Source organism: Peromyscus leucopus, chromosome 2, assembly GCF_004664715.2.
Source record: "Peromyscus leucopus breed LL Stock chromosome 2, UCI_PerLeu_2.1, whole genome shotgun sequence".
Lineage (NCBI taxonomy): Eukaryota > Metazoa > Chordata > Mammalia > Rodentia > Cricetidae > Peromyscus > Peromyscus leucopus.
Genome location: NC_051064.1, coordinates 90,295,802 through 90,320,315, shown reverse-complemented (window position 1 = coordinate 90,320,315; position 24,514 = coordinate 90,295,802). Strand labels below are relative to the sequence as shown.

The 24,514-nt window shown below is 43.3% G+C and overlaps 1 protein-coding gene across 4 annotated transcripts in view; it reads left to right on the top strand.

Annotated features, from left to right (window-relative positions):
- Nucleotides 1-24,514, top strand: part of Ttc39b (tetratricopeptide repeat domain 39B) — a 108,848-nt gene that overhangs the window by 70,675 nt on the left and 13,659 nt on the right. For all 4 annotated transcript variants that reach the window (XM_028873288.2, XM_028873289.2, XM_028873290.2 and 1 more), the window contains 11 exons: nt 2,727-2,794; nt 7,167-7,231; nt 12,052-12,157; nt 13,407-13,472; nt 14,477-14,585; nt 15,182-15,249; nt 15,336-15,395; nt 17,064-17,225; nt 18,546-18,637; nt 19,954-20,080; nt 22,802-22,910. In XM_028873288.2, the coding sequence (XP_028729121.1) occupies nt 2,727-2,794; nt 7,167-7,231; nt 12,052-12,157; nt 13,407-13,472; nt 14,477-14,585; nt 15,182-15,249; nt 15,336-15,395; nt 17,064-17,225; nt 18,546-18,637; nt 19,954-20,080; nt 22,802-22,910 (1,032 nt within the window). The remainder of the gene's footprint in view (nt 1-2,726; nt 2,795-7,166; nt 7,232-12,051; nt 12,158-13,406; nt 13,473-14,476; nt 14,586-15,181; nt 15,250-15,335; nt 15,396-17,063; nt 17,226-18,545; nt 18,638-19,953; nt 20,081-22,801; nt 22,911-24,514) is intronic.

Genomic DNA, 24,514 nt, shown 5'->3' with positions numbered 1-24,514 from the left:
ACAGAAAGGCTGTGCTTAGCTAGCTTTTGAGTGTACTGTGAATTTCTTTCATGGACTAAGGAATTTACAGTTAAGAGGCATTTTGGTGAAGAAGTTATACAGTGTAAGCCAGTCATGGTGAAGGAATAAAGCTCTGTAGTTTAAGCTGCATGTGATTCCTGGGGCCTTTGTCTGTTCCTGCAGTCCAAACAGACTTTATGTTGAGGGGTGTTTAGTTTGCTTTCTGTTGCTGTGATAGGGCACCATGGCCTAAAGCAGCTTGGGGAGGACGGGGCTTATTTGGCTCATAGGTCACAGTTCATTTTCAAGGGAAGCCAAGGTGGGAACCTGGAGACAGGAACTGAAACAGAGACCATGGAGGGCACTGGCTTCTGGCTTGCTCTCTGGAACATGGGTACGGGCTTGTTCCCCATGGCTTGCTCAGCCTGCTTTCTTACCCCCCCAGGACCACCTGCGGGGCCCTCCCACATCAGTCATCAGTCAAGAAAATGCTCTGCAGACTTGCCTACAGGCCACTCTGAAGGGGTATTTTCTCAGTTTGAGGTTCCTCTTTCTGGATAAGTCTAGCTCACATCAGGTTGACGCTAACCAGACAGTGGGCATGGCAGGACACTGTAGCTTCAGTGCAGGATTTGTTGTCCTGTTGGTGGTTTTGGTTTACATTCTCAGGTTTCTCCTTGTGTTCAGGAATGGGTGTACTAGACGGAGTTGTTCATGAACTTGCTGTAGAACACACACACCTGCTCCTCTCCTCTGTGGCTGGTGTGGAATGGCTTCAGATAGACTTCAGGGAGGTAGTGAAATGTAATGCTTAGGATGTGCAAAGAGATTTGATAGGAAGACTACTTAGAGAGTTCGTGCCCTCCCTGTGTTGGGATGGATCCTTTAGCTTACTCTCACGTCTGTCTGTCTTTGGTCTCGGTGAGGACCTGCTGTTTCGCCTGCCGAGTCAGGCCAGCTGTGACACTGGGCACTGCCTGCGTCAGCTTGCTTGACCTCTCCAGCCTGCTGCCCTCTCCTCCCTCATGTACCTCAAGCTCCCACCAAAGCAGTCCCGTCGCCCTCCCAGGAGCGGCGCCTGTGCTTTCTTGCCTTTTATCTGGTCCTCCACAGTGCTGACTTCTCCCCTTCCTCACCTGCCTCTGGCCACTATCTCTTCCCAAGGTGCCCTTTGGCATCAGTAACCCCAGACAGTTGTCACTTGGTTACAGTTACCCAGGAGGAGGCTAGTCGGGTGACTGATCATAAGCTGCCGGCTTGAGTTCCCCTGAAGGTACTGAGAAAACTGAGGCACGCTCTGAGGGAAGGTGTCGTGGAGACTGCCGTCTCGACTGGTGACCGTGCTAGACGTGTGCAGACAGCGTGATGTCTGAGTGTCATCTTCTGTGGCTTCTACCCTGTCTGTCTGTTGCTGGGGAGCTTAGCTGCATATCACTTCCTCATAAATTGAACATTTTACGTTGAGTCTATATGAGAGAGCCCACGGGTCATGTGTATGTAAAGGAAGGAAAACCTACATTTGTATCTAGTTTGGTCAGTGCTGTTTCCAGTGACACAGATTGCCCCGAGTTGTCCCGTCACGTGAATTGAAAAGGCCCTCTGCCTTCTGAACCTTTACCAGGCAGCACAGACGTGGGCCAGGAGCAACAATGGCGACAGTTGCCAGCATTCATCAGGGCTTGCCGTGTCTGGTGAGCGCTAGAGACAATACTCACTTAACCCTCAGTAGCAAAGCAGAGTTATTAGTGGACCAGCAGAGAGGAAGGGCAGCCTGTGCGGAGCTCTGTACTAACTAACTAGCACGTGGTAGAGTCTTTCCTCCAAGCTCATTTACTTAAATAACATACCAATTTGCCTCCCGTGGAGAAAGGAATCTGATGATTTTGTTTATGTAGAAACATAAAGATTTCTTTCCCTGATCTCTGCAAGTGTCATGGGTGTCTAGGAAGTGAGGGCACGTCTGGGGTGGTGTGCACATCCCTGGGCTGGGCATGGCTTTGACAGCACCTTTGTGTGAGCACCCTGTGCTTGTGCTCAGGTATGAAAGGGCCATAAATTGGAAAGCACAGCTGCTTTGCTGCTGTCTCCAAGGAGTCCTGACTTGTGCACAGAGGACAGTAGGTTTTTACAACCCCACAGAGTGTGACTGTTCACAGGTTGACTGTGTATCTGATCATCGTCATGATGCCCGTGATGATCATAGTGTAGAAGCTAGAATTCATAAGTTTAATGAACCTTTCAGTCTATACAAACTGCTAAATGTTTATGCTACTATTATTTTTAGGTAGTTTTTTTCTTTCAAAAGGGCTTTTGAATTTTGTTTTCCTCAATCAGGCATGGTGATTCATGCTTATAATCACAGTACCAAACAAGTTGTTGAGGCAGGAAGATTGCTATGAATATAGGACAGTCTGGACTACTTACTTAGTGAGTTCCAGACCTGCTTGGACTCCAAAGTGAGGCCCTGTTTCAAACAGTCTCTTTCCTCTTCTGTCCAAGCCTCACTCTGCTGTCAGTGTTGCATGGAGTTGAAGATGACTTCCCTGAACAGTTCACATGTTCCAGGAAAATCCTGTGCCAGGACTAAGAACAATTCATCCTGTTTCTCTGGAAGCACGGAAGCAATCTAGGCCTTTGTATCTCTCTTGGGCTCATTTATCTTCCAGCCTTTTCAGAATATCTAGAGCAATACTGTGTCTTAATATAATTGTATTTGTTTTTAATAGAGGAAATGCATGCAGAAATCTGTTACGCCGAGTGTCTTCTGCAGAAAGCAGCACTCACGTTTGTGCAGGTAATGAACATTTGGCTGAATATTGGTGTTGGGTGGGAAGCCTGCCAACATTGTACAGAAAATAGTAAATGTTGCTCACCGTGTGTTAGCGCTGAGACTGAGGGTGGTAATGAAGGATATTTGTTATCCTGATAAGTTTGCCTGAAAGAAGGCTCCAGAGAGCAGTATTCCCACTCAGATGTACTTAGTGGCTGTTTCAGATGACTTCTAGGAAGCTTCTTAGTGTGAAAACAGAGGACTCTAGTTTGCACATGCGTGGTAAGAGTTGCCCTGGCTGAGAAGTACCTCCCCTGCTCTCAAACAGGGTTTCTCTGTGTAGCCCTGGCTGTCCTGGAGCTCTCTATGTAGACCAGGCTGGCCTCGAACACACAGAGCTCTGCCTGCCTCTGCCTCCTGAGTGCTGGGATCGCTGCACATCACTCATTGGGTCACCTGCTTCTGTGAAGCTCCGTCAACTCGTGCATCGGTAGCCACTCTTCCTGGCCCTCACACCTTTACCCACCCCATCCTGTCTATCCTCACCCTCCTTCCTTGCTTTTGTCTCAAGATCAGGTCTCACTATGTAGCCGTGCCTGGCCTGGAACTCTCTATAAGACCAGGCTGTCCTTGAACTCCTGGAGATCCACCTGCCTTTGCCTCCCAAGTTCTGGCTACAACGCCTGACCAGAACAGTTTTCAAAAGTCAAGGAATCCTTTTCTTAGAAGGACTTTGATTTCATCTGTCACCTATGTTTGTGTGTGATCCAATGCTTCTAGAAATGTGAATTCTACATTGTGGCCCAGTGATGACTGTCATGAGGGACAGGAGTAGATATGATAAGGAAGCAGAAAACAATCTCAAACTTGTAAATTATTTTGAAAATTATTTCTCTTTTTTTTCCCTTGAGGGTGGTGGTGATATTTTCTTCCCCCTGCAAGTTGACATGTTAGCTTAGATTCTGTTCAGTAAAACTGAATCAGTGTAGCCCTTTGATCCTGTTCTCTGAAGCCCTGTGCGTAACCCAGATGGGTTGACAACCACCATCTCACCCCTCATTGACATCATGATGTGAGTCACAGAGGCCCCAGGATTCTTCCTGATGTGTTTCCCAAATCAAATATTAGGTTTACAAGTTGGTTTTGTACCTGAGCACCTGAAGTCAAATATCTTGGAGATGTCCATGACCTTTCTGTCTTCCTCATGTCTGCCTGTGGTCACTTCTGTATCCATGCTTTGGCTGGTTAAGGATCTGCAGCTCCACCCCTTCCTCTGTGCTCCTGCAGAGGTGCTCGTCAGCTCCACCCCTTCCTCCGTGCTCCTGCAGAGGTGCTCATCAGCTCCACCCCTTCCTCCACGTTCCTGCAGAGGTGCTCATCAGCTCCACCCCTTCCTCCGTGCTCCCACCACCATTGCCCCTGCAGAGGTGCTCGTCAGCCCCACCCCTTCCTCTGTGCCCCTGCAGAGGTGCTCATCAGCTCCACCCCTTCCTCCGTGCTCCTGCAGAGGTGCTCGTCAGCCCCACCCCTTCCTCCGTGCTCCTGCAGAGGTGCTCATTCTTTTGCCGAATTGATTATATTATACAGCACTTGAGTGACTGTCCCCAGTTTCTTTTTACTTTTAGTTCACCCTGCATTCTCTGATTGCGAACTCTATCAGAACTGAGACTCTCACCTTGTTATTTTCTGCTTCTTCATCTCATGGCTTTCATAGACTGTCAGTGTTCTGTGTCAGAATATCACAAATTGGGAAGGGGTTGCTAGGCTGCACTGGTGCCTCCCCTGAAATCCCCTGCTTCTCCTCTCATGGGTCCTCAGGTGTCCTGACCCTATCACAGGGGTCAGGGTAGTTTCCCTCCTCCTTGGTTCCTTCCTTCTCTGCAGTAGCTGCTCAGTTAGCTCCATACATGCAGATGCCAGCGTGTTAGCTCTCATCTCCATACATGCAGATGCCTGCGTGTTAGCTCTCATCTCCATACATGCAGATGCCTGCGTGTTAGCTCTCATCTGTGTACATGCAGACGCCAGCGTGTTAGCTCTCATCTCCATACGTGCAGACGCCAGCGTGTTAAGTCTCATCTGTGTACATGCAGACGCCAGCGTGTTAGCTCTCATCTCCATACGTGCAGATGCCTGCGTGTTAGCTCCCATCTCCATACATGCAGACGCCAGCGTGTTAGCTCTCATCTGTGTACATGCAGATACCAGTGTGTAGCTCTCATCTCCATACATGCAGACACCAGTGTGTTAGGTCTCATCTCCATACATGCAGATGCCTGCATGTTAGCTCTTATCTGTGTACATGCAGATGCCTGCGTGTTAGCTCTCATCTGTGTACATGCAGACACCAGTGTGTTAGGTCTCATCTCCATACATGCAGATGCCTGCGTGTTAGCTCTCATCTCCATACATGCAGACGCCAGCGTGTTAGCTCTCATCTCCATACATGCAGATGCCTGTGTGTTAGCTCTCATCTCTATACATGCAGATGTCAGCGTGTTAGCTCTCATCTCCATACATGCAGACACCAGTGTGTTAGGTCTCATCTCCATACATGCAGATGCCTGCGTGTTAGCTCTCATCTCCATACATGCAGATGTCAGCGTGTTAGCTCTCATCTCCATACATGCAGACACCAGCGTGTTAGCTCTCATCTCCATACATGCAGATGCCTGCGTGTTAGCTCTCATCTCCATACATGCAGATGTCTGCGTGTTAGCTCTCATCTGTGTACATGCAGACACCAGCGTGTTAGCTCTCATCTCCATACATGCAGACACCAGTGTGTTAGCTCTCATCTCCATACATGCAGACACCAGCGTGTTAGGTCTCATCTCCATACATGCAGATGCCTGCGTGTTAGCTCTCATCTCCATACATGCAGATGTCTGCGTGTTAGCTCTCATCTGTGTACATGCAGACACCAGCGTGTTAGCTCTCATCTCCATACATGCAGACACCAGTGTGTTGGGTCTCATCTCCATACATGCAGATGCTAGTGTGGCCTTGACTGCTTCCTGACGTGTCTAATGAGGTTTCCTTTGCATGCAAACTAGGACTGCGTTTCCTTCCTTTGCCTGGTCTCCCTGTTCTTTCTTGGTGCTAAAAGCACCAGCGGCTTCCAGGAGGGTTTGCTGGCTGACGTCATGCCCCACTTGATGTTCTCCTGACGTCTGTGCTTGTCTCCATCACTGCATGCCTACTCACTTAGCACATCATGTTGCCTTTGCATGCAGGTGCTCAGCACTAAATAAGCATTGTTTCATGTTTGCTGAATCATGGGGTGCAATACCCTTATTTGAATCAGATTTTAATCTAACCCAGGGAATTTCTTTCTGTCTTGTATTTGAACTTGTGTAAATAAAAGAGTTCTTAAAATAAGAATATAAACATTTAAGTTGCATAGTGAATTTTGTATTTACTAACTTGTATAATAATAGGAATGTTAAACATTTGAATAGCTAATGAGAATAGTAAACCAAAACCAGTTTCTCTTTCACTTTAGAAGTATCTCAAGTGACACCTTTCTGAGATCTGTAGATTAGCAATTCTCCTTAGAAATGTGGAGCGTAGGCATGTCTCTGTCAGCACCGTGAGCATACTATCCTTCACTGGGTTATTTGGTATAATTTATTAGGAGACTCTTTCAGAATGCTGGTCCTGAAAGTGCCATTCATCTAGGCCAACTGCCTCAATTTCATGATTGATAACCCTCAGGCAAAGAGGAGTAAAACGGTCCCCTACCCCCAAATTGCATATTAGTGACAACCACTTCAGAATTTAGATCAGTGGTTTTTGGTCTGCAAATTTACAGGAATAAAATTTACAATGTTAAGTAGACTGCTTGTCCAAGGATCACTGAAAGAACCATTATCCCATTTACTGCGTATGGTGGATGGGAAAGTATGGCCTTTAAGCAGATTTGTGTAGCCAAGTGATCTGGGTACCACCAACCCTGGAAAAGTGTTGCTCAGTAGATGCTGATGTTTATTGAAGTAGCTTTGAACTACATTTGCCCCCAAATTTGTGAGGATTACTTCCTTAGAAATACAAGGTAATATAAGCTTTTTGAAAATGTATTTTCAAATACCTTTTGAAAAATGTATTTCACTACCTTCAAACTTGTTAAGAAAATTACAAAATGACACATTTCAAATGTAAAGCAAGAATCACGTGCCAATTTCAAAATTAGGCACTCAACATACGTTTGGGACTAGGGATGCTGCTTATGGTAGGATGTTTGTTTACCCAGCATGCTCTAGGTTCCATTCCCAGCAAAACACACACACACACACACACACACACACACACACACACACACTTTTTTCTCATTATGCAAATACATACTGTTTAACTTTTCCCCCTAACTGCTCTAATTATTTAATTGTATTTTCAGGATGAAAATATGATCAACTTCATCAAAGGTGGACTCAAAATTAGAACAAGTTACCAAATATATAAGTAAGTTACAAAGTAAACTGTGACTTAAGTTGAAATTAAATTAAATATTTTTGAAGACAGGCTCTCATTCTGTAGCCCAGGCTAGCCTGGAACTCTTGATTTTCCTGCCTCAGCTTCCCAAGTGTTGGTCTTACAGTCAAGTGTTATCACACCACTAAGACTGGCTTTTAAAGTGATTCTTGTTCTGTTCAGTTCTGTTCTTCAAAATTCTTATGAACTCAGTATGGCTAGATTTCTTCATCTGGTGCTAGTCAGTGCACTTGACTCTTGCCCGAGTATACTTGGTGCTGTAGGACAGCGATGTTTAAATTTACATACATTTCCAAGAGCAAAGTAGCAGACACAGTTTCTGGTCAGGTAACCTTTATTTATATCCCCTAAGAATTATTTGTATATTTTGTATTTATCTTGTTATTTATATAATGTTTTCTTGAGACTCACTATAAAGAACAGCCTGTCTTTACACCTGTGATTCTCCTGCCTCAGACTTTGGAGTGCTGGGATTACAAGCACATGCCACTACATTTGGCTTGCTTTAATAAAAACTTAAAAAAAAAAAAGCACTACTATAATTTGGTGTCTCTATTCTTTATGGTTACTCTAGTGATTATACTGTCCTTCTTGGCTTATTAAAGTTAGCTTAGCGTTAATCGGTACTGTTACGTGTAAAATGTGAGCTTTGTAAAAACAGTGTCCTTCGCCACCAGCTGGCCTTTGTTCTAGGCTTCCTTTCTGTTGCTGTGGTAAAACACTCAGACCAGAAGGAACTTAGGGGAAGAGAGGGCTTATGTGGCTCACACCTCCGGCCACACACAGTCCATCATTGAGGGAAGTCAAGCAGGAACCTAAAGTGGGTACCATGAAGAAGCACTGCTTGCTGGCTTGAGCATAGGCTCCTTCCTGCCCAGCTCTCTTACACCGCCTGGGACCTTCCCTGGGAATGATGCTGCCCACTGCGGGCTGCATCTTCCCGAAGCAGTTAGTAGTGCCGGCAGGCCCGTCTAATTTTGATAATTGAGACCCCCTTCTCAGGTGACTCTAGGCTGTATCAAGTTGACCATTTATAGGGCAGCCTTTTAACTGTTCTTATATGTGTTCTGTATGTGTATTATTGAACTCATAATACAGCCTCAACTTTTTGTTTTCAAGTCCTTTGCCTTACTCTGCTCTGCTCACCACTGTATTTGGCGTCGTTTCTGTTCACTTTTATGCGGATGAACTTCTTTAGCATTTCTCGTAGTATCAACGTTCAACACTTTTCTTGTTTTCATGTATTTGAAAATCAGCTTATCTGGACTTGTCCTTCCAGGACACTCTTGCTGACTGAGGTATTCTGGGTTGTTGGGGTGTTTGTTTTCTCAGTCCCTTAAGACCACCACTCTGTTGATTCATCAGTGCTTGTATTGTCAGACCTCTGCTGCCTGTGATTGTCCGCCTGTCGAATGTGTCACTTTCTTCTGGTTCCCTGAGGAATATGCTACATCTGTGCATTTCAGCAGTTGGAGTGTGGTTTTAGACTTTTCTGGCCATTATTTCTTCCAAGCTTTTTCCTGCACGTTTTCCCACTTATTTCCTCTGAACCTCTAATTGCACACTAGTTAGCCTGCTTATGTTCACTAGTTCCATACACGTCCACACCCACTTTCTTGTTTAGATTAGACCCAACATGTGGGTCATCTTGGAGTCAGTTTCTTTTCACTGCTTTTTCTGTTAACTATATGTCATGTTTTCCTGTGTAATGGTTTTTAAATTGCATGCTAGATACTGATGTATCTGTAGAGACTCTGGACTCTGTCTTCCTTTCTCTGAAGTGGGCCAGGCTCTGTTCTGGGAAGCAGTTTGTTTGCTTAGACTCGGGCTCCAGACTCTTACTGGTGTAGGACATTGCCTCTGCATCCCTGCTGCCCTCCTGCTGCCTCTCGGACCCTTCCCTAGCCACGGAGCTGATGGCTCAGCAAGACTTCCAGCGTTGTTTGGATGTAGCTTTGGTGTTCCCATCGGTGTCGTTCTCCTCTCTGGAAATGCCCTTACATCCACCTCGCTGACTCCAGCTCTGCCTCTGCCCTTTAACCCAGTGAGTCTGTGGCTTACTGCTGGTGTTCTGTGCACCCTGTAAAGAGGGGGGCATGCTTCCAGGCACATCGACACAGAGATTTAAAGTTGATTCATGAGCCATTTCCTGCTTTCAAATTTAACTCTTCTCCAGTTTCTGCCTACTCCACCTTCAGTTTCCAAGTCTGCAAAAATATTTTAAATATCTTTTTTTGTGTATTTTTCAGGGTTTATAATTGTTATGGGTGGGAAAGCAAATCTCACATAAGCTTCCTGCCATTACTGGGAACAAATCCCGTTACCAGAAGCAGAACCCAAATCAGTATTTCAGGAGGCGCTTTTACCAGTAGTCATTATGTAAACCTGGAATCTATCAAAAAAAAAAAAAAAATCATGCAAGAGGGAGCAGATTTGGGAAACTTGGCATCATGTTTTTAGATTTCCTTTCCAAGTATTTTTTAGAAGATTAAAGAGTTGATTGCTTTTCCAGTTATCAAAACTTTAAAAAACAAATTTAAGTAGTCCTGTGGTAACAAAGACACCTATATCAGTGCAGTGACAGGCTTTGAAACAGGCGTGTGTGTGTGTGTGTGTGTGTGTGTGTGTGTGTGTGTGTGTGTGTGTGCGCGTGCGCGTGCATGTGTGTGTGCGTGTGTGCGCGTGTGTGTGCGCGTGTGTGTGCGCGTGTGCGTGTGCGTGTGTGTGTGTGTGTGTGTGTGTGTGTGTGCATGTACTTGTAGACACAGATGTTTAGCTAGAAGGCCACACTATACTAAATTCCTGATTGAACATGAATCCTTTCAAAATAATGGAGAAAGAGAAATATTTTAAATAAATATTTTTTGGAAAACTGTTTAAGGAAAAAAAACACCATTAATGCAAAAATAAATTCCAATACGACTTAGTATTTAAATTTTTTTAAGTTATTAGGAAAGAACGTAGGGAAATATTTTATGATCTTAAAATTAAAAGCTTGGGGCTTGAGACATGCCTCAGAGGTTAAGAGCACTTACTGATTTGTCGTAGGACCAAAGTTTGGATCTCAGTACCCACATTGGGTGGTTTACAAATCCCTGTGAATCCAGTCCCAGTCAATCAGAGGCCAGTTGTGTGCACAAATGCGCACGTGCACACACATTAAACATTTTAAAAATTAAAAAGCTTTTAAACTTGCATGAAAATTTTCTAGTTTGAAATATTTTATAATTTTCATATATCTATTCAGATTTAGATATAATTATCTTCCAAAATAAAAAGCTCAATTATAGTTTAAAATCAGCTTTTAAACTTTCATTAAAATGTTACACTGTTAGAGCTGGAATGACTCAGTTGCTAGGAGTTCATACTACTCAACGCAGTGGACCCAAGTTCAGTTCCTAGCACCCACATCAGGCGGTTCACAACTGCCTGTAACTCCAGATCCAAGGGATCGATGCCTCTGGTCTTCTTGGGTACCCATACACACAGCAACACACCCACATGCAGACACAAACACACACATATAGTTATTTAAAAGTTTCTTCTTTGAGAGGTTTGACATTATAAAGGGTTTTCATAGACTTTTCACTTAGGTTCACAAATACATAGTACATAATCACAGCTCAGTTATTAAACTGACATCCGCTGCCTTTCCAGTGTCTGTCTCAATGCTCCTCTTATTCTAGGGTATACCCTGGGATCCACATTTACTTGTCATATCCCCTTAACCTCTGTCTGTTTTGAGACAGGCTCTCACTCTGTAGCCCTACACTGTATGAACTCACACTGTAGCCCAGGCTGACTTTGAACTCATGGAAATCCTCCTGTTTCAGCCTCCTGAGTGCTAGGATTACAAGCATGTGCCATCATGTCTATCTGGTGTTTTGTTTTTAAGAAACTAAATGTGGCTCAGGGCAGATGACAGCATGGGATGGTCATATGTTGGGAGGAGTCTGAATCAAATTGGTTTCTCTGGTCAGTTAATACTGCTTAAAACCAGGTTAGCTCTGAGCTTCCAAGAATTGGCTAGCACACATCATAAGGGAAGCTGTGTGCTTCCCACGTTGCATTACATTGGTGATAGGACACACTGGTTATGCCTTACTGTTGTGTTGCTCTTTGTGGCATGGGGATGGAACGCAAGGCCTCGGGATGATATACAGGGGCCCTGTCACTGAGACACATCCCCTGCATCACCTTCTCAAAAGGCTGTTTCCCAGTTCAGTTAGCAGTTACCACTTGCTACCAATTTGCATGCCTTTGATTGTCTTTTGAAGATGATCTGAGGTCTGGGGAGGTAGCTAGAAGCACTTTCCTAATGTGTGAGAGCCTTGGGCTCCGTCACCACCAGCACCAGCACCATCACCACCATCACCACCATCACCACCACCACCACCACCACCACCACCACCACCACCACCACCTAAACACTCCTGGAGTCTTCCTGGAAAACGCTCTGGGAAAGCTGTGTGGTTGAAGCCCTGAGATTCTGTGGCTCCTAAGTTGAGCTTGCTGATGGTTGATCTCTCTTTTTCTTTATGTTTACAAACACTGTTCTCTTAAACATTGTGAAAATGGGTGTTCCCTTTCTCCTTAGTGGGAATTACCCAGTAGCTTTAGGAGCAGATGGGCTTAAAATCATATTTTGCATTTTTGTAGTATTTTAGGTAATGACATTTATAGTATACAATTTGTATATTTATAGTAAACAATACAAGTAGAAAACTGGATTTAACATGTATTTGTCCGAGTCACAGGAAGCTGATGCTCTGTCTTTTTCCCCAACCCAGAGAGTGCCTTTCCATCCTGCACATGATTCAAAAGAACAAACAAGAACAGCACTTCTTCTATGAGTTTGAAGGAGGTGTCAAGCTCGGAACAGGGGCCTTTAACTTGGTAAGGAGACATTTATATCGAAACCAGAGCCTCTGGTAGAAGAAACCAAGTGTCCAGTATCTCTCTTCTGTATTTGAATGTCATCCCAAACCTCTACCTGTGTTTGGCTGTGAGCCACTGGAGTAGACCAGTCTTCCTGTGCTGTGAATGCTACAAAGTTCTGCACATGCTCAGAGTAGCTTTAGATTGCACAGGGCATGGGAAGCGTGTAGCACCTTGATTGAACTGATAAGGAAGGCTTTTTAGTAACAAGGAGCCTAGAATCTAGTTCTGTTTATGCATAGTTGTCATAACGGTGGCTCTGGAGTTGAAAATGGGGGGGTGATATAACTTGAGGAACAATTGTTTATGATCTCTGCGAGATGCAGAGTCTGTGTAAGACTGTCAGAATTCAATGTGTTATTTAGAGATTTGGAAATCTTACAAGATTTAACAGGTTAGAAAATGGAGTAGTGAAAAGAATAACGTTTAGGAGCGTATAGACCCCAGGGCTATGTTCATGAGCCCATGTGCATTGGTCATCGTTGGAGCGGGATGCCTTGTCTCCAACTGGATAGACTGCCCTTCTGTTGGCGTGGCTGTTAAAACCCTTATGATTCAACTGGGACACAGTGTCTCCCATTCAGAGAAATATCCAAAATCCAAAACCTCTTCCTTCCTCCTAAGCCCCTGGCCATCTAGCCTCAACCCATTGGCTACAGCCATGAATTGGTATGTCACTACACATATGACCATTTCTGGGAGACTGTCCCTTCCCCACTGTCCTTCATGAATGTCCCAGGAAGGAGCTGAGCTGTTGTGGCTCCCTACTTGTATTAGTGCTGAAACATCACCCACATCACCTTAGGTTTGTCCTTCCCAGAAAGAAGCTGAAGAAAATCTGGCCTAACCCAGCAATGGTGGTGGCTCCTGCCTGTAATCCAGCACTTGGGAGGCAGGAGGTCGCTGGAAGTTCAAGTCCAGCTTAAGCTACACATGAGACCCTAGCTCAACAAAACAAAGCAAAGCACAAAGGCAGCCTCGTCCACAGTTCCTTTCATGTCACCTTCCTTCCACACAAGAAGAGCCAAGCCATAGTTAGAGGACCATGGGGCCAGGCTTCGTCTCCTCGCTGAGCTACAGTCAGTTAAACTTGGTTTGGTTTATGGGAGCTTTTGAACTTGTAACCAGTTTAGGATTAACCATTGGGTTATCTATAATTAAAGTTTTTAACAGCAAAGTACACTTGCGTTTCTATTTTTTGTTACAGATGCTGTCTCTTTTACCAGCAAGAGTTATCAGATTGCTAGAATTTATTGGATTTTCTGGAAACAGGGTACAAACAACATTTTGTCTTAATTTTGACAGAAATTTCTGCTTTTCTCTCTTGTAGAGTTCTCCCCCAACAGCTTTGTAAATGATGTTCTTTCAAGAGTGCCTGGTTTGAGATAAATACCATCTCTTTCACAGAGTGCTCCCTCAGACTTTCCCAGTGAGGTTCAAGTGTTTCTAACTTCCAGAATCATCTATTCATCTTTCTGATGGCGCTCACTCCCATAGATAGTGAGTTCCTGTCTCACCCTCCCCACTGGGTGGCAGGTCTCTACAGGCATAGAATCCTTTGTTCTTGCCATCGTAGTGCCTAAGCTCAGTGTGGTTTTCTGTGGTGCTGGGGATGAAACCTGGCTGGCTTTACTGAGACAAGTTCCCACCCACTCAGAATTGCTAATTTTATCAAAGAAATACGGTATTTCTTGGAAATGAGCAGTTTATTCCTCTCTCTAGAATCACTAATGGATACAGATTAGTTTGATCTCTGCTGCTCTGACCAAATACAGTGTAGGGGAGGGATAGGTCCATTTCACCTACACTTCCAGGCTGCAGTCCAACGTGGAGGGAAGGCAGGAACCTGGAGGGAGGAAGTGTGGGGAAGTCTGTTTGTTGACGTGCTGTATTGCTTGCTCATTGGCTCATGCTCAGTTAGCTTTCTCACACGGTCCCACACCACCTGCCTAGGGATTGGTGCTGCCCACAGTGGGCTTTCTTTTTGTATCCAGCACAATCCCTAGCAGACCAGTCTGAACTAGGCAGTTCTTCAGTGTAAGCTTTCCTCTCAGGTGACTCCAGGCTGGGTTATGTGGACAACTAAAGAAAGTTATTCATCAGTTTGCCTTCTGCCAGTTTAAAATGTGGAGTTTGTTTCTGTTTAAGTAGTACCATTATTAAAATGAAACCCTAAAGTACACGGAGGGCAGGACATAGGAATGACATGTGAAATTTTCTAAATGTACTCTTTTCAGTCAGATTTTTCTCTTTCTGTGATGCAATTGTTCTCCACAGGACCTGGGCCTTCTGCAGCTACGGGAAGGTGCATCAGGAACTAGCATGCGGTCCCCGCTCTGTTGCCTTACCATCCTGGCTTTTCATACCTACATCTCCCTTATTCTCGGTGAGAGCTGGGAGTCCCTGTGGGCTTTTGATTGATTGAGTTGGAAGATAGTGAGATTTGTCATAGTCATCTTTGGCTGAGACACTTGACTGGTTGTTCTCACTGAACATTTTTAAAAGTTACTTGTATTTATGTATGTATGTATTTTATGTGTATGAGTGGTTTGTCTGCATGTATGTCTGTGCACCATGTGCAGGCCTGGTGACCACAGAGGCCAGAAGAGGGCATTGGATCCCCAGGTCCTGGAGTTACAGTCTATTCTCAATTAAGATTTATCAATTAGGCTGCTGAATTGTACCACATTCGTGTTAGATTTGCAATTTTTTTTTATAAAGTTAAATTTGGAAGTAAAGTAAGTTAATATTGCCCTGAAAAGTAGAAAAGTCACTGGGAATCTGAAATAGCCACTTCCATTCTTAAGAATTTATGTGCCCTGGAGCTCTTTAAATCATGTACTTCTCAGATGAAAACAAAGACAAAATAATCACTTTCATCTTGTCTGCGAGTGTTGGTTGCGTGTTAGTGACATTTGGGGAGTTGGACGTAAGTATGTGCCATGTTTCGTGAGCACTAAGCCGTGTCTGTTCACTTTCTAGGTACAGGAGAAGTGAACGTCGTGGAAGCAGAGAGTCTCCTCGCACCCTTCCTGCAGCAGTTCCCAAATGTATGCTCACTGTTCCAGCGTCTGTCTCGGCCAGGACGCATCAGCCACCATTGTCTGCTGACGTGTGCTCTTTCCTTTCTCCACAGGGCTCGCTCATCCTGTTCTATCATGCCCGAATCGAGCTGCTGAAGGGCAATGTTGAGAAGGTAGTCATTATAGCAAGATTATCCGGGGCAGTGTCTGTGTGGGGGGTGGCATCACACGTCATTCAACATAAGTCACTCTGTCTGTGTGGACTAGAAAAATAAATAGATCATGTAATTCTGAAAAACTAAGCTTTTACCTTCTACATAGATGTTGTCATATTTATTAACTTTCCTCAATTTATGTTTATACATAAAGTACGTGAAATAGTTCATGGTAGAATGTATAACATAGTTTTAAAAAGAATGTGTAAAATAACACATGGGCCATCTAAGGGGTTTCAGAAAACTTTGACTATTACCTATTTCTGCATTGATTTGGGAACCTCTCTTTTACCTATGATGTAACTGCTCTGGTTCCTTGTCAGAGGAACTAGTTGATTAATTCCCTTGAAGCAGAAGAGAATAATGTGTGTGTGTGTGTGTGTGTGTGTGTGTGTGTGTGTGTGTGTGTGTGTTGTGTATGATGTCCTTCCACACAAATGAGAGCAAGTGTTTTTTTTTTCTATTTATATTAAACCTAGATCTTCCTCCAGGTCAGTATACTTCAGTCCCTCTCTGTTCATTCTGATGGCGGTATTTCCTTTCATGAGATGGATATTTATACTTACTGTGATTGGCCACTGCCCACTGTCACATGTACATTTCTGTGCGGATACATCCCTACAGAATTCTGGGTCAGAAGGTGCCTGCGTCTTTGTCATCCAGACAAATTGCCTTTCATACTTAAGAGTCTTTCAAAATAAACTTCTGTAAAGAAATGAGAAACAGACCGGAGAGATGCTTCCGTGGTTAGCACCTGCTGCTCTTGCAGGTTCAGTTCCCAGCACCCACATCCGGTGGCTCGCATCTGCCTATAACTCTAGGTCCAAGGGATCTGACGCCCCTTTCTGGTCTCTGTAGACACCAAGCATGCATGTGGTGCACATACTTGCGTGGTGCGGGCACTCACAAATATACATAAAAATTAATAACTCTTTAAACATGAGCATCTGTATTTCTAGTGCTCTTTGTCAGATCTGGAAGTCTCTGTTCTATCATTTTTTTGCCCATGTGATGAATGTAAAAAAAGAATTTTTGACTTAATTTTATTATTACTCTTATTATTTGTTGTGTTTGTCAAATCTAGGGTCTTGTGTATTCCGGGCAAGTGTTTTGCCACCCAGCTACATTCCTAGCCCAAGTTTCAAATTCAGTTAAGCAGTTTGTGAATTTGTTAGTGAATGTTTAGTGATTATTTATTCTTTTCTCTGATTTGCCTGGTTACCAGTTTTTCTGATTAGGGCTCATTTAACTTTGCTGATTTGTGGGCAGCAATGCCTTCTCTTTGCCTACCCAGTGCCTGGAATTTTATTTAAAGCATGTTTTGTCCAGTGAGGTTCTTATGCTATTATAGTGTGTGTTTTATGAAAGAATTGGCATTTCTCTCTCATTTGGAAAGGGGCTTTTCTATTCCTGTGATACAAAGTACAAGGTTCCCTCACAAACTGAAGTAACATGGCAGAGTCTAACTGTACCATCACATGTGAGGAAGAGAACATAGTGTCATAGTGAGTGGCTTAGTGAGTGTTAATTCTGTTCTTTCTGTACAAAGTGTTTTGTGTATTTTCCCATTAGGTTATTATCCTTGTCTAATGTCTGGATGATGAGCTTTATGCAATTGACTTATAGGCTCAAGAAACGTTTCGAAAATGCATTTCAGTTCAAGAAGAGTGGAAACAGTTTCACCATCTCTGTTACTGGGAGTTAATGTGGATTTATATATACCAACAAAATTGGATGCAGGCGTATTATTATTCAGACCTACTTTGCAAAGAGAGTAAATGGTCCAAGGTAAGTGTCCTGCTTTACTCACTGTCTTCTGTTTGCTGCATGGCCACGGTGGTTTGTCATTTAAGATTGAGTTTTCAAGAATGTGCATGGACACTTTTCTCAATTTAGAGACTGGAGGAGGAGGAAGTGGGCAGTGAATAGCTGGTATGTAATCACAGGCCTGTCCTCAGCATTCCAGGCTTAAAAATCCCCCCAAAGTGCTCTCCAACAAAGGCATTTTACTGCCAGGATAAACTGCATGTAGGTTTATAGTCTTTCATATCAATGATTTTTGTAGACTTTTAGTACCCTGTGACCAAATTTGGTGATGTTTAAAGTTAATTCTGAGTCCCCTTTGAGACATTGGGAGATAGAGCTCATCTTTTGTCTGTTCTGGCCACTCGCCACCTGTGATGGCACAGTCCTGTCATGGGGGAATGAAACTGAAAAGTGTTGCTGTCATCTGAAACACACTTTTTTTTTTAATAGTTTCTGACATTTTTAATCAGTTTTGACAATTGTGCACATGTATTAGAGCACCTATTTTTCCTTTTCCTTTTGTTTTTGTTTTGGTTTTTTGAGACAGAATTCACTTTGTAGCCAAGGCTAGCCTGGAACTCACTATGAATCCTGGGTTGACCTTGAATTTGAGGCGACCCTTCTGCCTAAGCTTCCCATGTGCTGGGATTATAGCCATGCCATTAGCTCCATCAGAGCATTGCAGCTCTTCACTAGAGCAGAGAGCTGAAGCCTGTGTTTGTTTCATTTTTTTTAATTTAAAAACTTCATTTATACAATGTACGTTTATCATGTTTCCCTTCCCTCAACTCCTCCCAGATCCCCCTGCCCACCCTACTTTATGTTCTCCTTTCTTTAAAAAAACAAACCCATAATCATAAAAATGAAAATCAAAACACACAAAGGATCAATAAAACAAAAATCTCAGAATAAAACAAAATTTCAACAAAAACAAAACAAAACAAAACAAAAACAAAAACCAACCAAACAGACAAAACCCAAAAACATGGAGTTTGTTTTACGTTTGTCGTTACTCCTAGGCATGGGGCTACCTCCTGCCCTGGAGTGTGGTCAGTATACCCAGTGATACTCCATTGTAGAAAACTGATTTGCTCTTTCCCAGCAGATATCAATTGCAAATAGGTTCTTGGTTAGGGATGGGGCCCCATATCCACTTACCCTTCTTAGTGCTGGGACCCCGTTGAGACAGACTGTTAACCTTGATACCTTTTAACGTGAGGTCTAGAAGGTTTCTAGGTCACTTCTGTTTGCAAGGTTAAATGTCATGCCCTCTAGTGAGCCCCTTCTCTGTGTTTCCTCAAGGCAACATATGTGTTCTTGAAAGCTGCCATTTTGAGCATGCTTCCAGAGGAGGATGTGGCGACGACTAATGAGAATGTGGTGGCTCTGTTCAGGTGAGCACAACACTGTTTCTGTCTCTGGGACCCTGGGGGTGTTAGACACATCTGACTTTCTCCTTCACACTCTACTTCCGTAGTTTTTAATTTCTCTACTCACTGATATGGACACACTTAGAGTAGCAATTTAACTGAGAGCCAGCATGTCATTCTTCAGCATGACTTTGAGATGTGTTTGCGTGTCTGGGAATCATGGACACATACCGTCATACTTGTTTTCTAGAATTAGGGTTTAATTACCAGAGCTTTGCACCTGTTCTTTCAAACTGGGGTTATTTTCCTCCCCATTTGAGTCTTTCAGTGATATAATTGGATATTTTTTTTTGGAATCCTTTCCCTTGATAATGCATTCATAAGAAAGAGACCCCCCAAACATATAGTCTTTCCCCATGAACATATAGTTTTTCTCCATTTTAGTTTCATTTTCGTGTGCTTAGATTGTGTGTGTGTGCGCGCGTGCGTGTATGCATTATGTGTAGGACTGTGTATGCACACCCAGGTGTATGTGTATGTGTGTATCATTATGTGTAGGAGTGTGTATGCATACCCAGGCATGTGCAGAGGACAGAGAATGACATTAGGAATTCCACTCTACTGTTTCCCGCCTTATTCCCTCTAGACAGGGTCTCACTGAATCTGGAGCCAGGCTGTTGGCCGGCAGTTCCCGGTGACCCTCACGTCCCCTGTCTTCACTTTCCCATTTGACTGGGTCACAGGCACATGTGTGACCCAACCTGGGTTCTGAGGATTTGAGCTCAGTTCTTCATGCTTACACAGCCGGCACTCTTACTGAGACATCTTCCAGTTCAAGTTCTTTAGAATTTTGAAAATACTAAATCCTGAGATGACTATTTACAAAATTACCTATGCTTGGTTTGCTATCTCAAATTTGCGTAAATGGATGGCTGTCTTCTGAGACATATTATGTTATAGATCTGTGCAATATCTATAAAGAACAGGAAATATACTAGTGTACACTCCTCTCTTTTCTGCTTACTTATGGAAATGGATGGTTTTATACCTAGATTAGCCTGCACTGTGTTTGACAACTGTGAGACACTAGCTAAGCTGACTAACAGGAAATATGTGAGTTAGTGGATCTCCTGGAATTGTGCTGCATTCATATTACCTGAATGTGCGACCTAATTGAGATTCTGGTCCCAACCCTAGGACTGCTGATTCAGGTTTGGGGTAGCGCCCAGTAATGGCGCATTTGGAACAGGTTCCCAGCTGCTACTGGCCTGTGATGTAGGATTAAAAACCTCAGTTGTGAATATGTGTGCTCACTGGCTTTTCCTTGGGGATCTTCACAGACAGGTAGATGGCTTGAAGCAGAGGATCGCAGGGAAATCTCTTCCAACTGAGAAGTTCGCTGTGAGGAAGGCTCGTCGGTACTCACCCTTCTCAGGTGCCCCAGGAAAGCTCGTCCTGCCCGCCCTGGTACCTGATTTTATTCACTGTTTACATACTAGAGATGAATTCACTGTTGAGAGCATCAAGGAATATATTTACCTTTGGTTCTGAAGCTTAGAGCTCAGTGAAGAACTAGTGTATATTTATACATAAATTAATTTTTAAAAATTGAAAATTTCACCTGAGGCTTTTTGATTGGCCAGTACGTTCTAGACAGTGTGAGAAATCCTGTCACTTGATTTTCATCAGAAAGGAAATTGCAGTCTCAGCTCCATGTTTCAGATGAGGAAGTTGGAACTTAGGAGAAGAAGATGGCTTCACTAAAGTGGAATTGAATTATAAAACAAACCACAAATTCAACTTGACATTTCTTAAGAGCTGTGTGCAAAAAAGTCAAAGGAAACCTTTAAAGAATACTTTTTCATGAATATAGTTTGTTTAATCTGGGCGTGGCGGCTCTACCTGTAATCCTAGCCCCTGGGCCGCCAGGGCCAGAGACTTGCTGAAATTTGAGGCCAACTTGGGTTGCATTCCATAGTGAACTTTGTACAAAAAGAGACTTTCACAAACCAGCTGCCTCCCCACCCCTGAAATATGTCTAACCCATGTAGCAAAACTTCACTGTATTGATGTGGAATTGTAAGCGAGGGAACCTCACCCCTGAGCTGTGCCACGTCTTTTAACATCGCAGCAGCCTTTCATAGACATGACTTTCCCACCAGAGAAGAACTTCCCTTTGGACTACTAGCGTGTTCCATGGCAGAGGGGCCCAGGGCTGCTAGCTGCTCCAGTCCTGATTGAGCTAACCTTCCTAATCACCTCAGTTTTGGCAAAGCCTCTTTGAAAACACAATTTGACGGATTTTTAAAACAAAGCCTTGTTTTAAGAGTGTTGGATATGCCACACTGCTATGACTCTCCGGCCTTGGCACAGGAAAGTATTTCTGGTGTCACAGTCCTCCTCTTGGTTGGTTCTGTGAGCCTTTTGTAACTTGGGGGATCTTTTAATCATTCTCCTTTGAAAGTTATATAGCATTCTCCAGTTTTTTTATTGTCATAGACATGTTACAACGAACATCATTTACATGTACATGTAATTCTCTGGGAATGTTTTCAAAGAAATGGATTTCTTAGTTGAAGGCTATGTGTTAATGTTTGGATAGATAACGTTACATTTCTTATCCCCCCCCAATACTGTATCAATTCAAATGACTGATAATACATCCTTCTTTTAATTTGCATTTCTATGCTAACACTTTTGGGTGTCTTCGTGTGTTCATCATTTTTAGTTTTTTTCTGCATTGTTGTTTATATCCTTCTTTAGTTTCACTGGGTGATTTTTGTTTTGTTGCTGACTCTCAGAAGTTCTTCGTGTGTTTTAAGAGGAATAAGAATATAGCCCCTGACAGTTCAGACAGGAGCTAGCCTGCAGCTAGCACCTAGACCCAGGTGTTTCCACAGAACCGAAGATTAGAGTGCCAGGGTGGGATGGAAGTGTGGTGGACCTGCACTTGTGTCCTGAGCACAGACAGTAACAAGAAGACTGTGCTCAACACAGACTGCAAACCCCTCCCAGTTGATGCCTGCCGATGCCCGAAGCGGCTTTAGCTCTGTTCCACATTCATTGATAGCAGGTGGTTTGCATTGGCAAAGAACTTTCTATGTCAAAGAACTTGCCAGAAACTTTACTGGCCCATTGTATTTCTTTGTCTACATTAATACTTAGACACTGGAATATCTAGGACTCTATCACGGTTTGAGTCACTGAAGGTTGGTGGGTACACAGTGACGAAGAATTGACTAGAATTGGTTATACCTAGGGATGTTACCATAGCCTGCTTTTCATAAAAAATTCAAACCAAGCTTGCTTCTTCCTTTGATAAATACTATATCCATAAAAAAATTTAAATCTTCGGTTTAAAAATGTCATCACTGAATTGTGCTCTTGGTTTCCACTGCCGTAAAGCAAACCTGTCGCCATCATTTGCTGCTTTGTTTCCCTGGCTGCTCTGGCTAAGAGGATTCTCAGACAATATCCGCCGTATTTTAAAATTCATGCTCGTCGTATACCCTTCAAAATAGGAACTGCACTATCTGGACATTAGAAAAATATTTTCAAGCAAAAACACATTTGCTTTTGATCCAAAAAAAATTCTCATCTGTTAGCCCATTAAATATAATCTGCAAGGAGAAGTCATTAGTTTACATTTCAGGAGCTGTCATTCAGCCATATGGCCTTTAAACAAACGTGTTTTCTGCATATTGGATCACATTACTGGGCCGACACATGTTTTTAATGATATAAAAGAACCTGAGCCCAGTAAAATAAATATTCCAATGATCATTTCTAGTGATATGCTTGGAAACACTTTATGTAAACAACTAGCAGACATTTTAAAATATTTCCCTTTACTCAAAAGCAACAACAAAAAATTACATTAAACAAAATTGTTCATAGTGTCAGTTTTAAATATTATTTTACTTCTGTATCTATATTCTATCCAAAGAATTGTATGCTGGTAGATAATTAGTGTGTGTTTGTTGAATGAGTTGATGAATTTTTACTAAGGGCATGAGATATATGCTCACTTAACCCAGAGCCTGACAGACAAAAGGCATATAGTAAACCCAGGGGAAATTATGTCACTAAATTACAAATGAAGAAAGGTTAGAACAAGATCCTGACTGTCATGTTGAAGTCCTTAGCAGACAACCTCACCTATGCTCTTCTTCTACCCTTCCTCCTTAGGAGATGATGTACGTCTGGAATGGCTTTTCAATAGTGGGCAAAAGAAAGGACCTTTCTGAAAACCTCCTGGTGACTGTGGAGAAGGCTGAGGCGGCTTTGCAAAATCAGAGTAAGTGTAGAGTCTTTGTCTCGGCTCTGTTTCCTCTCCGTCTCTCCCTGGTGCACATCTGCCCATGTGGTTCTGTGCATCTCAAGAGCAAGACTGGAGCTGGTGTCTGGGTGGTTGTCTTCAAGATAAAGGGAGGATGGCACTTTTTGATCCACCAGTGAATGGATGCCTGCCACAGAAGAACATATAGAATGTGGTTCCACTGTTACGGCACAGCCATTGTGGGACAGTTTAAAGATGGATCAGTTAGCATTTTTGTAAGGAATTGCTTTTTTTTTTCTTAGTCTTTTTCTGCTGCTATAACAAAATAATATAGGCTAGGTGATTTATGAAGGAAAAAAGTGTGTTTTCCACGGGTCTGGAGACTAGGAGGTGCAGGATCAAGGTGCTAGAGCTGATGAGGAGCTGCTGCTTGCTGCCCTGTAGCATGGCAGAAGCATCACATGGAGAGAGACTGAGACACACAGCACTCATCACCACCCTCTTAAAGTTCTTCCCTCTCAACACTGGCTGGGGACAGTTAAATCTCAGGATGTTTTAGCACCTCTGTGTTGTGGTTTGAGTGGTTCCATCGCTTTATGTTCGGACCCACAATACATTCTATGCCCTCTTCTGGACTCCATGGCCACCAGGCATACATGTGATGCACAGACATACATGCAGGCAAAACACTGATACACATAAAACAAAATTAAATAGTAGTCAATCTAACACAGATAATCTTTGCTATTTTATTGTGAAATTATTGTTAAAAGAAAAAGATTTTCTTTTGTGGAAATCAATACAACCACATAGTTTGAAATTGAGATAAAATGGAAGTATATTAAAAATAAGATTTAGAGCAGGTGGTGGTGGCACACATCTTTAATCCCAGCACTTGGGAGGTAGAGGCAGGTGGCTCTCTATGAGTTTGAGGCCATCCTGAGTTTATAGAGTGAGTTCCAGGACAGCCAGAGCCACACAAGGAGACCTGTCTTGAACTCCCCCCCCCCCAAAAAAAAATAAGATTTAGGGACTGGAGAGATGGCTCAGTGGTTAAGAACACTTGCCTCTCTTGCAGAGGACCCAGGTTCTATTTCCACCACCCATATGGTAGCTTATAACTGCCTGTAACTCCATTTTCAGGGGACCTGGCCCTCCTCTTCTGGCCTCCATGGTCACCAGGTGTGTATGTGATGGTACACATTGCATGCAGGCAGAATACTCATATGCATAAAATAAAAACCGGGTTTTTTTTAGAATAAGATTTTATGAGATGGACTTCTCCAAAAATTCAAAATTTTGAACAAATTTAGTAATGCTCCTTGTAGTTCAATGAATTTAACTACAGATAGCTCTTGCCTTTATGAGAATTCTCTAGATTAAAGCCTGCATATTTACAAATTAAATGGATGAATGGATGCTTATGTGAGAACTGGAAAGTAAAGGAAAACATTTCTGGGGGGTTATGTGAAAACAGTTCTAGGATGTTTCCCTGAGAAAAAAAGCCAGCTTTCGTCCTCTGTTACGGCCCCCACCTCCCCCTGCACAGATGGGTTGGAGTGAGTAGGATAAACTTCCATGAACGAACCCCGGTCTGGAGTCCTCTGTTACGCGCCCCCCGC